The sequence below is a fragment of the Leptodactylus fuscus genome, chromosome 7 (assembly GCF_031893055.1).
Source record: "Leptodactylus fuscus isolate aLepFus1 chromosome 7, aLepFus1.hap2, whole genome shotgun sequence".
In the NCBI taxonomy this organism is placed as follows: Eukaryota; Metazoa; Chordata; class Amphibia; order Anura; family Leptodactylidae; genus Leptodactylus; species Leptodactylus fuscus.
This window is the reverse complement of record NC_134271.1, coordinates 99460494-99475196: the sequence shown is the minus strand read 5'-3', so window position 1 is coordinate 99475196 and position 14703 is coordinate 99460494. Positions and strand designations below refer to the sequence as shown.

Below are 14703 nucleotides of genomic sequence, written 5' to 3'. Positions count from 1 at the left end.
GTGGTCAAAATGTACAGATTTGGCAGACATTTGTGGTGAATCATGGCACTATCGGGGTATTTTATCTGTGACTTTGAGAGATGAGAGAAAATTATTGTTTTAGATGCAAAGACATTATTGCTTCATAATCAAGTGTTAATGTCAGGATATGTTGATATACTGTATACTTCATGAAAAGTGCTATTTTACATTGATGGTCAACCTTAAATGTGAAACCAGCGGGAATCCCACTTGGGGTTTGCCACAACTACTCCAGCTTGGTAGCCCCTTCACACCAATGCTTACTCCACTATATACAGATATGTCTTCTCTAACCTTACATCATAGCTGTGCATATGTATAATATGTATAATATATATATATATATATATATATATATATATATATATATATATATATATATATATATATATATATTACAGAGACTTAAACCGGGACTTTGTTGAACGGTGCCAACAGAACCACCTCAGGATTAATACCGGGAAGACCAAGAAGATGTTGGTGGACTTTAGTAAACGGAGAAGTGCTCGGACCCCGGTGGAGATCTGAGGGACATGCACTGAGATAGTCAGGACCTATAAGTACCTTGGTGTGCACCTCAATAATAAACTAGACTGGGCTGATCACCTGGAGGTGCTGCACAGAAAGGGTCACAGCAGGCTCTTCCTGCTCAGGAGGCTGAGGGCCTTCGGAGTACAGGGGCCACTTCTTAGGGCCTTTTTCAACTCTGTGGTTGCTTCAGCCTTCTTTTTCAGTGTGGCCTGCTGGGGGAGCAGTATATTAACCAGGGACAGAAATAGACTTGACAGGCTGAACAGAAGGGCCAGCTCTGTCCTGGGGAGCCCCCTGGACCCATTACAGGTGGTGGATGACAGAAGGATACTGTCCGTGGTGAGCTCCATGCGGGAGAATAAATCCCACCCCATGTATGAGACCTTGATGGCACTTGGCAGCACTGTAAGTGACCGCCTGCTTCACCCCAAGTGTGAGAAGGAGTACTATCGCAAGTCCTTCCTTCCAACAGCGATCAGGCTGTATAATCTACACCAGACCAAGCGAAGATCACTCCGCACAGAGAACTAATGATTATGAAGTCTTCCTTCTTTCTTCCTCTGTTCCTTAGCTGCCATGGACTCCTAGTATATCTTCTCCTCCCAGCTTATGTGTGTCTACTTCCGTAATATATTACTGTGTATTATCCTGTATCTGTATTACTATGCTGCTGTAACATGCTGAAGTTTCCCCACTGTGGGACTATTAAAGGATTAGCTTATCTCATATCTTATATATATATATATATATATATATATATATATATATATATATAAAGAGAGAGAGAGAGAGAGAGGCAGGCAGGCAGAATGCTGGAGTCCAGATATATGAGCCACAGGTTTCTGACATATGTGAGGTCCAGGGCAGATCTGCAGTAGGCCTCAGCCCAGGTGTGGATCCCGGGCTCATTACTGGGCCAGAAAAGGCTGCAGCTCTTACATTGCAGGGAGTTACATGAGGTGAAAGGAAGTGTATGGTTCTGTCCTGTAACCCTGAGTGTGGTGAGGCAATATTGCTCTTGTTTTGTTCGTGTGGCTGGTAATAAACCACACGTATAGTTAGGTTATGAGATCTGTTTAGCTAGTTGCTCAGAAGAGCAGGTTTTTTTATTCTGAAGTAAGGCTGTATTTTGTTTTGCTTATCTTGTGCCTGAAGGCAAAGTCTATTTATTCTCCTGGGTTTTTTTTTTCTAAATAAACCAGTTTTTTGTGTCCCTGTTTTGACTGTTTGGGTTTTCACCACTGCTTCTACCGAGCTAACTTCCCCACTATACTATATACAGTCCTATGAAAAAGTTTGGGCACCCCTATTAATCTTAATCATTTTTAGTTCTAAATATTTTGGTATTTGCAACAGCCATTTCAGTTTGATATATCTAATAACTGATGGACACAGTAATATTTCAGGATTGAAATGAGGTTTATTGTACTAACAGAAAATGCGCAATATGCATTAAACCAAAATTTGACCGGTGCAAAAATATGGGCACCTCAACAGAAAAGTGACATTAATATTTAGTACATCCTCCTTTTGCAAAGATAACAGCCTCTAGTCGCTTCCTGTAGCTTTTAATCAGTTCCTGGATCCTGGATAAAGGTATTTTGGACAAACAATTCAAGTTCAGTTAAGTTAGATGGTCGCCGAGCATGGACAGCCCGCTTCAAATCATCCCACAGATGTTCAATGATATTCAGGTCTGGGGACTGGGATGGCCATTCCAGAACATTGTAATTGTTCCTCTGCATGAATGCCTGAGGATTTGGAGCGGTGTTTTGGATCATTGTCTTGCTGAAATATCCATCCCCGGCGTAACTTCAACTTCGTCACTGATTCTTGAACATTATTCTCAAGAATCTGATGATACTGAGTGGAATCCATGCGACCCTCAACTTTAACAAGATTCCCGATGCCGGCATTGGCCACACAGCCCCAAAGCATGATGGAACCTCCACCAAATTTTACAGTGGGTAGCATGTGTTTTTCTTGGAATGCTGTTTCTTTTTGGACGCCATGCATAACGCTTTTTTTTATAACCAAACAACTCAATTTTTGTTTCCAAAATGAAGCTGCCTTGTCCAAATGTGCTTTTTCATACCTCAGGCAACTCTATTTGTGGTGTACGTGCAGAAACGGCTTCTTTCTCATCACTCTCCCATACAGCTTCTATTTGTGCAAAGTGCGCTGTATAGTTGACCGATGCACAGTGACACCATCTGCAGCAAGATGATGCTGCAGCTCTTTGGAGGTGGTCTGTGGATTGTCCTTGACTGTTCTCACCATTCTTCTTCTCTGCCTTTCTGATATTTTTCTTGGCCTGCCACTTCTGGGCTTAACAAGAACTGTCCCTGTGGTCTTCCATTTCCTTACTATGTTCCTCACAGTGGAAACTGACAGGTTAAATCTCTGAGACAACTTTTTGTATCCTTCCCCTGAACAACTATGTTGAACAATCTTTGTTTTCAGATCATTTGAGAGCGGGCTGTCCATGCTCGGCGACCATCAAACTTAACTGAACTTGAATTGTTTTGTAGAAAGAAATGGTCCAAAATACCTTCATCCAGGATCCAGGAACTGATTAAAAGCTACAGGAAGCGACTAGAGGCTTTTATCTTTGCAAAAGGAGGATGTACTAAATATTAATGTCACTTTTATGTTGAGGTGCCCATATTTTTGCACCGGTCAAATTTTGGTTTAATGCATATTGCGCATTTTCTGTTAGTACAATAAACCTGATTTCAATCCTGAAATATTACTGTGTCCATCAGTTATTAGATATATCAAACTGAAATGGCTGCTGCAAACACCAAAATATTTAGAACTAAAAATGATTAAGATTAATAGGGGTGCCCAAACTTTTTCATAGGACTGTATATATCCATGGCCAATGGACGTGATGTCACTTTCTGAGGAGAGGAAAATAATAATAATAAACTGCTGTAATGCAAATAGATATACTAACTACCCTATTTGTTTCTGTTTGTGGCCCATAATCCCATCCCCCTTTCCATTTATTGTATTTCACGTGCTATTATACAACATTTTCAGGTTTCTTTTTTTTTTTTTTTTTTCTTTTTTTGAAGCCACAAGCACGGTATTCAGCTGGTCCAACCACAATGAAAATTCTAATGAAATACCTGAGAATGTCACTCTTATTCTCCCCCATTGTTTTTACATTACATTTTGGTGAACGGCTTTATTTAAAGCACCAGGCGTAGATGCAAATTAGTCTATTGTCAGCAGTGAAGCTGGTGTCTCCTTGGGTAATACTTGGGAACCCTACTGTTCATTTTATACAATGAAGATCTCATGCAGAAGTCAGAACTACTCATTGGAGGTAGGGGTTATGAAAATTTCGACATTCACACTTACATATGATGACATGGATTTTGGAGGATAAAATCTTAGATTACTTTATCTTTAAACATTATATAAACAGCAAATTTGATAAAAAGTGCAAATAGATATCAAATGTGCAGACACCCTAACAAGATGACAGCAAATTAACTCTAAAGCCACGGGATACGTACAAATCTCAGCAAGAAATTTGCTGGCTCCATCCAGTTTAAATAACAAAATAGTCTCATCACACAGCGTGACTGCCGGAGATGCTCTTGATATACAGTGTTCTGTGAGAAAGTTAAAAAGGCTTATAATTACATATATAATATAATTATACTGTGGCCGTGTCCTACACTACCTTCAATTAAGGACTATCCTGACATTTCGGAAATGGTTGAATAGCTATTACTGTCGATTTGTAATATGGGTATCAAAGCCAGTATCAAGACAACTTGGGCTGATGCCAGTGCTCACTGAGCTGTGGGGCTCATTGTAAATTGGAATAACCTGCTATTATTAGACCAAACGAGCAGTAGACTGGGTGCCCACTGGGACTTTGCTGCTCAAGGGCTGTATATGGGCATATTATAGGCATAAAGGGAATCAAATACAACCTTATAATAGACCACAATACTAATTTACCTTTAGTGTAGCATAAAGTTTTTGATCTACTGCCAATTTGAAGGTTGGGTGTTTGGACCCAATGTCCGACCTCTGACTACATTTAACCCCTACTCTGTTCTCACTCATACTTTTAAGAGAATAGTGGCAGCATGAGTAGTAATGCCAATAATACCAGCCTTCTTGTAGGCAATGGCTCCTTATTGTCTGAAGCATATAATAAAGCAGTGCTCATAGTGTAGGCCTGGTAGTAACATTTTGGCCTTTATACTGACCAGGTTACATGTCTCTGGTCTACCAGCAGTAGTTGTTGGTAAAGGGATTCAGCATTGTGCCTGTTGGCAAACTCTAATGCTGGTCTTGGGGTATTCATTATTTCCATATTTGTACAGCACTTTGCCAACAAGAAAGCATGCAGTCTGAGGTCAGGTTGTCACTTTGCTCCTTTGATGATATACCCTTGTCAAATTTGTTACTTAGGCCCTTTGTAGGTAATATGTCCTCTCCAAGCACATTCATCCTTCTTAAAAATCTCCAGGATGAAGAAAAAATAGAAAATGAAAAAAAAAAACTCCCTACAGTGAGTTTTTTGTTGGCATATACTGTACACAGGATACACCATAAATACCTGAATGGTTTGGTTCCACTTCTATGATTCAGAGAATACCTATTGATACCCTCATGCCCTCATTTAAAATGAAAGCGAATGGATGGGTAGTTTCTCTTGCCCATTGTCCCGTCCATGGGAGTTACAGAAGAGCCATAGATGCTAAATTTGTTAATACATAGATGTATAAAAATGAATGGATATTTATCACTGGATAAAGAAATCAGAGAGACCATCACTTGAACCTCAATGTATGTACGTTTGGCAGTAACCTTTACTAATGTAAGTGGAATAACAAGAACAGATAAGCATTAATGAAAATATTACCTTCTCTTGCATTTATTTCTAGTTATACTTTTATTCAGACAAAAAATGGCTATGCAGACCCTTAACATATAAACAGTAATAGTATATTATAATCATTACAACAAGATCCATCGATCCAACATATCCCTCACTTACGCATTTCCCTGCTCTTAACCCACCTTAGACCCTGCCTAGAATACCTTTAATTGTTCTAGTAGATACCATTTCATCAATGTGTAGCTCTATATCTGTATTTATATTTATAAAAAGATTGTAAATATTTAGATATTTGAAAGGATGACCGGAAATTTCTTCCACACCATGTTGCTGTTTCACGCACCAAAAGCAAGTTTTTGATCTCTGGGGGAAGGCTCCTAAACTTGGTGTTTAGCAATGTGCATAGATGACTATCACTTGTTTCCAACTAATGAATTTGCTAGTTTCCTGGACCCAGTCAGTAATATGGCACATCAGGCATATTAAATTATAGCTTCTCACATCAGGAAGATTCAGTCCCCCACATCCCTTGCTATCATTAATTTGCCAGAAAATGTCTCCCCTATAGTGAGAGGGAAAGACCAAGCTAATGTTCTAGGTCATGGTTGACAGCAACAGAGGATAATTTAATCCAGGATATGACCCACATAAATACTTAGGTAGCATATGGAGGTTTTAACTACTGGTAACCCATGTAACATTGGTTCCTACTCTAGTCTAATGCTCCTCCCCCAAAAACAGCACTTCACACTTAGACTCTTATCCTAAAACCAGAAAAAGATTCAAAACTTGAAAGGCAGTCCAACACCTATGGTAGGGCCTCTACCATGAACAGTGTCAAATCATTTCTAAATAATGCCGGCTGTACGGTATGTGTCCCTATGGTGACCTTCCTAAAAAGGTCACCATTCTCCAAATGCCAAGCTAGTGGTTCCCAGCACAATATTAAACAGTAGAGGTGAGAGCAGGCATGTTTGAAGAGTCCCCTTTAACAATGTGAATGGTTTGGATAGAAAACCAGGGATGTTCATACAGGACTGCAGGTTTTTGTACTTCACCTGTATTTCCATGGCATTGAAGACCTGCCCCAGCCAAATTCATCTGACATTATCAAATGCCTCCTCAGCTAACTGATTTGCCATCAACTTAGAGAGGATCTAAAGATCTTGAATAATAAGGGATATTGGGCAGTATGCTCTCACAGATCCCTGACATCCCTAGATTGGAGTTTAACGTACATTGTGTTAATATTTGCCAAGTCACCCCCTCCCCTTGATTTCCCATAATAGAACAGTTTAGTAAGCAACATAAGATTCACTCGGGCAACCATCTGGTTCCAGTGATTTGACTATCAGCAAAGTTTTTATTACCTGCGGCACCTCCTCAGCAGTAGAAGGGCATTTAGAATGTCCAGTTGCTCCTACTGACTTTAGGAAGGGGGGAGTCATCCAGGAAAGTTTTACCCATTTCAGGATCTCCCAGGGTATTCTCAAAGAGATGGGCAAAATTTAGTCCCAGTATCTTTTTGATCTTTCTAGGGTCAATGGACTCTGAATCATCAGCAGGTCGCAATCTGGTAATGCGGCTAATCTGTCTCTCACCCCTTGCATTTCTGGAAGTCTCCCTGATTATCTGAAAAGCCGTTGAGCTCTACCTCCATTTGTAACTGCAGAAAGTTTTCCCTCCTGTCCACCAATAAATCTGCCAGTCACCCCTCTCTATCAATCTCCACCCAAAAGACTACAAACTTGCTGAATGCTTCCCCTACCTTCAAGCTGACTTGCTGGTACTGTTCCTTTATTTTCCTTTATTTTTCTAACATGCAGTAATATGCATTCTCTATGCACTGTCTATGCAATCTCCCAGAAAATTATTAATTGCTGGACATGTACTTTGTTAGTGTCACCATATTTTTCCAACCAGTGCCATAAAAGTTGGAGAAATCCCTCATCTTTAGTCATAACCTCCAAATATAATAATTTCCCTTGAGATGTGCATCTAACAATTCCAATATCACGAGGGAATGGTCTTTGATGACCATGTTTTCAATTTGAGTCAAGATTGTGCATGAGAGCGGAGACTGGGAATCCAGAACATAATCAAGGTGAGATCAGGACATGTGGGGATGGGAATAGAATGTAATTTAACCACCATGGGAATGCTGAAACCACCAGCTACTCGCTAGAGATGTAGCATCCATGATATCACCCAAGACCATGCCTAACTCTTTCCTCTGATCTCATTTTCCCAATAGAGTGGACTATGTTAGAATCACCACCTAAGAGTAGATGGTAGTTAAGGTTCGTCAAGACCAGCACTTACAAGTCAGAGAAGTCAGAAGATCTGTGGTACAGTAGATTTGCACAACTGCCACAGTAAGGGCAAACATGCCAAAAATACTCAGGTTATCTTTTCCATTATGCAGTTTGGGCATGGGCTCATGCAGTCCATTAGCGGTGGCAGCTGAAGTAGTTAAAGTGATCTCATGGAGTTAGTTTTCTGTTCCAATAGCTGTATATGGGAATCCTGTTGATCCACCTCTGATTTAATACTGTTAAGTATAGTTTGGATGGTGCTGTTAAGTATGGCTATGAGTTCAGGTGTCCTTATTTTCAAGGATATTTTTATGGTCTAATCCATGGTGTCTCAGAGTGAGCCTTGGCATACCTCCATATATGTTTGAGAGTCCAAAGTAAAGGGACATGTGCGATCATTCTGCTGGTTTTGGGTGTCTCCAAAAGAGAGCTGGGTGACTCGGGAGTACGGAGCGGTGAGGAGGAAGACGATGGCACCATTTTTAGTGATGACACTATGATGCTGCAATGCTGGGATCTGCAGGTCAGTGTTTTCTGTCCAATCCTGGGCAAGTAGTGGTCCATTAAAAATAGAAGGGTAATCTTCAATACCTGTTCCTGCAGGACATGGCAAAAATAGCCTGGACTGACAACAAAATGGACTATAGATATGTAGGGATGGAGCAGAGCTCTTGTCTATGCAGCCATCTCCATCAGTGCTGGAACTGGAAGTCCCACTTGCATTTTTAAGTACATGCTGCATTCTATTTCGCCTCATGAGGTTGCGAATAGAAGCGAGCAGCCATTGATTTTACTCTGTAGTCAGTTCTAGTAAGACAATACATCGGTAGGTGTCTTTCCGAACTTAAGGTACACAGTCTATGCAGGAGGCACGGCATGTAGCACCTTTTTTTAGCCATCCCAGGGTTCATCTAATTATTATTTATACTCAATTTTTATCATAGTGTCAGGGTAAATGAAAATGTTCTTTTACGACATTCAATTCCAGATGGATGCAACTAAATATAACTTCATCTAAAAACAAAATTAATTTAGAACATTTAGAAATTACACGCGCAACAAGACGGGGAACTTGGCACAATTCTATCTCATTGTTATTAGCAAGCATTCATTCATTCTGTTATGATCTTACTTTGGCTTTCTGAACCCTTGTGGCAAGTCATGTGAATTCATGTTTTTTTAATTTCTTACAGGACCACTAAACTTAGAAAATGTTGCCCTACCCCCTAGCCCCACCTTCCGCTTTTCTGATTTTCAGCTGCCCATGAGACCTATACACTTGAAGATAATGGAGGTGTCAAGTTCTTCCTGTTTTCTTCCACTTTCAGCAGACAGAGGGTAATGGCGCAGTGTTTATCAAAGAGGAGATGCTTAAATTTACTGCTCTCCTTTTGCACAAGGAGCAGTGTGGGAGTTCTCCTGCTTCAAGCAGTTGTCTTTCAGTCAAAGGTAATGGTCTGCATATTGGTTACTTACAGAGCCTCAAAAATCTAAATTGTCCCCTTTTTACAGTGTTGAGTTTTGCAAACTAGGACAGAAGAATTTCTTACTTGTTTCTCTTCTCAAGTCATTAGCTCTAAGTCCTAACCTCTTAGCTTTCTATCAATGAAGTGTCACTGGGGAAGGAGTTTTCCAATGGCTTATGCCTCCCAGCAACAAAGGGAATGGGACAAATCAAGGCCCTATTTTCCATGGTTTACGTGCACATGTTCCCTTGATCATGTATTGGCTGATCTTCCAGAATAGATATAGAACAGGTTTTTTTTAAATAATAATTTAATAAGTATAAATATATATGTATATATTATAATTTATATAATATTATATATAAATTATAATATATACAGTGTATATGTATATTATATTTCTTTGTGTCTTGGATCTATAGAGAGAATAAATTGCTGTCATATTTATTTCTTGTGTATTTTCTATATTTCATATCCCTTTAAATGTCAAGGCTACATTTGAAGGATTTGTATCCATTATAAGAAGTAACATTTTTATTGGCTATAACAATCAGGTAAACATCATATCTTCAGCGACTGACCTAATGGATAGAAACTGGTACTCATGCTGGAGTCAATATTGGTTTGAAAGATCACTCATTTCTTTATAAAAGATGTATATATTAGCATGAAATGAACAATATATATGAATAATGTCTTACCAGTTCTGTTGGAAAGCTTGAAGGAAACCATCTTGTCTGGAATGTTGCAGACATTTCGCACAGAGGCAATACAGCTGTAATTGGCATAATCCTGAGGTCTAAGATTTTTCAGCTTCAGAATTTTCGTTTCACCCTGGAACAAAGATTAAGGAACATGAAGCCTGAGACTTCACATTTTGTTCTTCTGCTGGAATCTAGACCGGGAAGACAAAGCAAATTGAATCCTGGAACTGGGCAATGTAACACAAAGAAGGAGAACACAGTGTACCGACACAGAGGCATTGCTATTGATATCATAAATGAACCTGGACCTGAAAATCTCAGTAGTGTCAGTAGAGTAGACTGTGTTCACATTGTAGGAAAATAAATGAAAAATAAATTAATAATGTGGAAGGATTCAATGTTTGCAGGTCTAACTTCCTACACAACTTATCAATATTCAATTTACCATGCCATTAAATATTATTTGGCAATAATACTAAAATAATACTTTTAACCTTCACTTGACAAAGAAAATATTTTCCTGCCTATAGCCTTAATGATGAAATTATGGTTATTAGAGATGAGCGAGTAGTACTCGATCGAGTAGGTATTCGATCGAATACTATGGTATTCGAAATACTCGTACTCGAATGTAAAAGTTTGATGCAGAACCAGTATTGATTGGCCGAACGCTATACAGTCGGCCAATCAATGCTGGTTCTTCTCCTACCTTTAGAAGTCTTCGTGCAGCTTCCCCGCGGCATCTTCCGGCTCTTCATGCACTCTGCCAGGCATCGGGCCTGGGCAGAGCCAACTGCGCATGCCTGCTTGTAGTGTGGGCATGCGCAGTCGGCTCTGCTCAGGCCCGATGTCTGGCAGAGTGAATTCAGAGCCGGAAGATGCCGCAGGGACGCTGCACAGAGAAGACTTCTCGGAGGATCCAGCCCGACCCTCACTCGTGGACTTGGTAAGTATAATTTGATCGAACGTTGCCTACCCCTGAAAAGAGCATTTTCCCCCCATAGACTATAATAGGGTTCGATATTCGATTCGAGTAGTCGAATATTGAGGGGCTACTCGAAACGAATATCGAACCTCGAACATTGTACTGTTCGCTCATCTCTAATGGTTATCAATAGTCCCAACTAGGGTAAGAAGTAGGGGCTCTGGATCTCACAGAAATCAGTTTCGAGTAAGCTTATAAACTCTGATTTAAAGGAACTTTACAGAAGAGACTTTTAGCAACACATGGTTGTCTAAAATACTGGACTATCCGACTTCCAAAAATCTGCCTCACAACCATTTCCATGGGAGACAAATGCTTTTATTTTACCCCCAACTGAATAAGTAAGCTATCTAGGAAAATTAAAAATATGGCTCAATCTTTGAACAGTCTCCAATTTTTAAGGACTGTGGAGGAATTTTTTGGATGGTTGGCAACCCCATGTGGAATAGATGTTTCAGACCCCTGTGAATATATAGTAAAGCTCTCTATATTTGTCCTTTATGGCAGTCTAACAATGCTGATATTAAAAGCATTGGACAGGTAGAAGTAGGTTTCGCGGGTTCTGGAACCACTTCTGTGCTTGTGTCCCCTTCCTACAGTGGGGGTTTATTGATTAGACAGTGTTGTGATGGAATACAAGCACTATCTTTAGTAGCTTGTTAAAGGGGATTAGAAAACAGGTCATCAAAATGATCTTTAATTTTTTATAGCCTTTTTCTTTCCTGCTCAACATACTATATACATCAGCACCTATATCTCGGACCCGCAATTCCGCTGCACAAAAGCCTATGCCCTTTCCATTTTTTCTTGCAGCCATCTTATATCAAATTATCACATTAGACATTGCCTAATCAAGTCATTTATGAAACATTTATAGTTTTTTTTTTCCTTTTTTCATTTTCTTTCAAAAATGCCCTGGAAGATGAAAGAGAGCGATTCCTTTTTTTTAGCTCTTATGCAGCTTTTGAAATTGTCACATGTCATCTAAGGTAACATAGGCAGGCGGTTGGCAAGCTGTCTTAAGCAAAGGCTCACATTCTGTATCCTGCAAAAGCTCTTTCCTGAAAGAATGACGTTCGGAAAGTTTATATCTTTTTCTGAATATTTGTACCCATACATAAATGAGCAGGGTCAAACTGAACTCAAAATATGAACAGAAAAATAATAAGGTAGGAGTAAGAGATAAGGGGGGGATTTGCTAACACATCTACGCCAGTAGTAGATAGATGTAAATGTGATGCATAGATCCTTCTGTGCCGTGCTCAGTACTTATTATGAAAAAAGGTGGAGAATGGCAGAGATCATGGCGGTCATTGACTTCAATGGAAGAAGAGCAGCAGTGATGGCTCCTGGCATGGAAACATCTGCTCCTTGCAAGATATAGAACGGGCATTAGAAGTGGCCTCAAACGGTTGCCTGTCACAGACACACACACACACACCGCTCCTCTTCTCAATGATCAGATATTTATCTATTTATCTGTCCTAAGGTTAGGTCATAAATAAAAATTCTTAGCAAATTCTTTTAATAAATGCCTCTATAGAATATAAACTTGCAGAAATAGGTTAAACATAATAAGAACATAAGGTTTCATAAGGGGTCATAGCATAGCACAATTCACATACTGTCATTGCTCTATATACTTTGTTTATCAAAATTGTTAGTACCAGGTCCTAACGGAACAGCGCAGAAGGACGCTCACTCAATAACAGTGGTGTACCCTTAGGGGATGCAGTGGTTACAGTTACAACTGTGTCCCTTAGCCATGAGATGTAATAGGTCCCCTCACCACATTAAAGGGGTTGTCCACTTTCAGACCAATATTGAGAAACAAATGTTATTGTTTTGTACAATAAAAAGACGTACAATTTTCCAATATACTTTGTGTATCAATTCCTCACAGTTTTCTAGATCTCTGCTGTTATCATTCATTCTGTTACTTCTAGGAGATAAAACTCTTACCATGGTCATGTGATTACGGTCCATGGTCATGTGATTAGCACACAGAGTTTTATCCACTAGAAGTAACAGGATCAATGATAGCAAGCCAAAATCTAGAAAATCGTCAGGAATTGATACAGAAAGTATATTATTAAATTGCACAACTTTTTATTATACAAACCATAACATTTGTCTCTAGATATTGGTCTGAAATTGGAGGACCCCCTATAAGGCTATGTTTACATCTGTGGTGGCGCTGTGTCTGTTATGTGTATAATGATAACAACAAAACTTGCAATTCTATATAAAAGTAGATGGTCCAAAAGACCCCATTGTGAATGTAGCCACAGCAGATGGAAGCAGATGTACTCCACTCCATTCATATGAGTACTGTACTTCAGCTATCTCCAGTGCTCCTATTAAATGAATAAAGTGGGGTGCATCTGCATCCACCATGGCAACATTCACAAGGGGGGTAAGACATCCCCTGTTTTGACGATTGGTGGGGTCTCAGTGGATCAAGTCCTGCCAATCAGGAATTTATCCCCTTTCCAATGTTATCCCCTCTAATGTTCTGTAATTGACAAGTCAATGGCTTGAGATGTTGTGTCCAGGATTAGAAGTTCATAGCATCTTTCTTCTATATATAGTAATGTTCATGCCCTATTGGAATCTATGAGAGAGGTGTGGTGCTGTTCTTGGAAGAAAGCTGCCATGCTTTTTGATATGTAATGACTAGAACTGTAATGATATGATATTCAGCAATGTACTCAATGTAGCGGTAAAACAAAGTGTCTCATCATATACATCACATGGGCGCTTTATGGTTTATAAGGTCTCAATTTGACTCCAGCTGTATACATTGTGAAGCCGTCACAAAAGCTCCACTCAAAGAAAACCACGACAACAACGACAACAGGTTGTGTAATAAATGAATGTTTATAAGTGCATTGAAATGCCATTTTCATGAATGTATTCATTGCATATTCACTGAATGTCACTTTTGATGTAAAATGCTGTTTATTAAGCAATTTGAAGGAAGTTGGCAGTCACTGACAAAAGCCCGGTTATTGTCAGCGGCTGACATTTTATCGTATACATTTACACAGTACCATTTATTACACTGGCAAAAAACTTCATCTAGTGCAACAATTTCTATGTTTTTTTTTTGTTGGTCTTGATACGTGCAGGTTATCTGAGTTATCCTGATCACTTGTTCACAAATACATTGCTTAGGGCTATATTATTGGAAGGCACAAGGGGCAAACTCTCTGGAGCCTCCACCATCTAAGGGTCACATGACTAAAGGAACTATGAAGCTCTGAGGCTTGTAAGCTCTTGACCTAAGTGCCAATAACTGGGCCATGTATAGTAGTATATACCAGCATTATTAAGACACGGTATAGAATTATTTAGGTACAACAGTATATCAGCCTAGTGTTTGAGAATCCCAACCTTATAAAACACAGAACATGCAACTGTTATACTATCTCTCCTTATCTACCATATGCCATTTACAATACCAGTGCCTTCTTGGTGGAGGGTCTTTTGGGCTCTCTCAGATACCATAGTCCTGTGTAATGTGTAAGCACTGTTATTTAGTCAGTATATGTTGGCATTATTATGGTACAGTATAGAATTGTATAGGCACTATATACTGTAGCTCTATTTTTGATTATTTTTGTACCAATACAGAGACGAACCTAGAAGCTCCTGTAAATCTTTCTCACCTAATATATGCTATTTTATAAAATTAGTGTCTTTCTATGTGCTATGCTGGATTTAGGCCCATTAAGGAACCAGGACCCATAGGTAATTGCTATCTCTGTATCTTCTGTAGGCTCCTAAACATTTTACAATATAGTGTGTT

At 39.4% G+C, this 14703-nt stretch overlaps 1 protein-coding gene across 1 annotated transcript in view; it reads right to left on the bottom strand.

Moving 5' to 3' along the window:
• Positions 1–14703, bottom strand: part of MDGA2 (MAM domain containing glycosylphosphatidylinositol anchor 2) — a 547529-nt gene that overhangs the window by 206354 nt on the left and 326472 nt on the right. The window contains exon 5 of the mRNA XM_075282612.1: positions 9905–10037. Within this exon, the coding sequence (XP_075138713.1) occupies positions 9905–10037 (133 nt within the window). The remainder of the gene's footprint in view (positions 1–9904; positions 10038–14703) is intronic.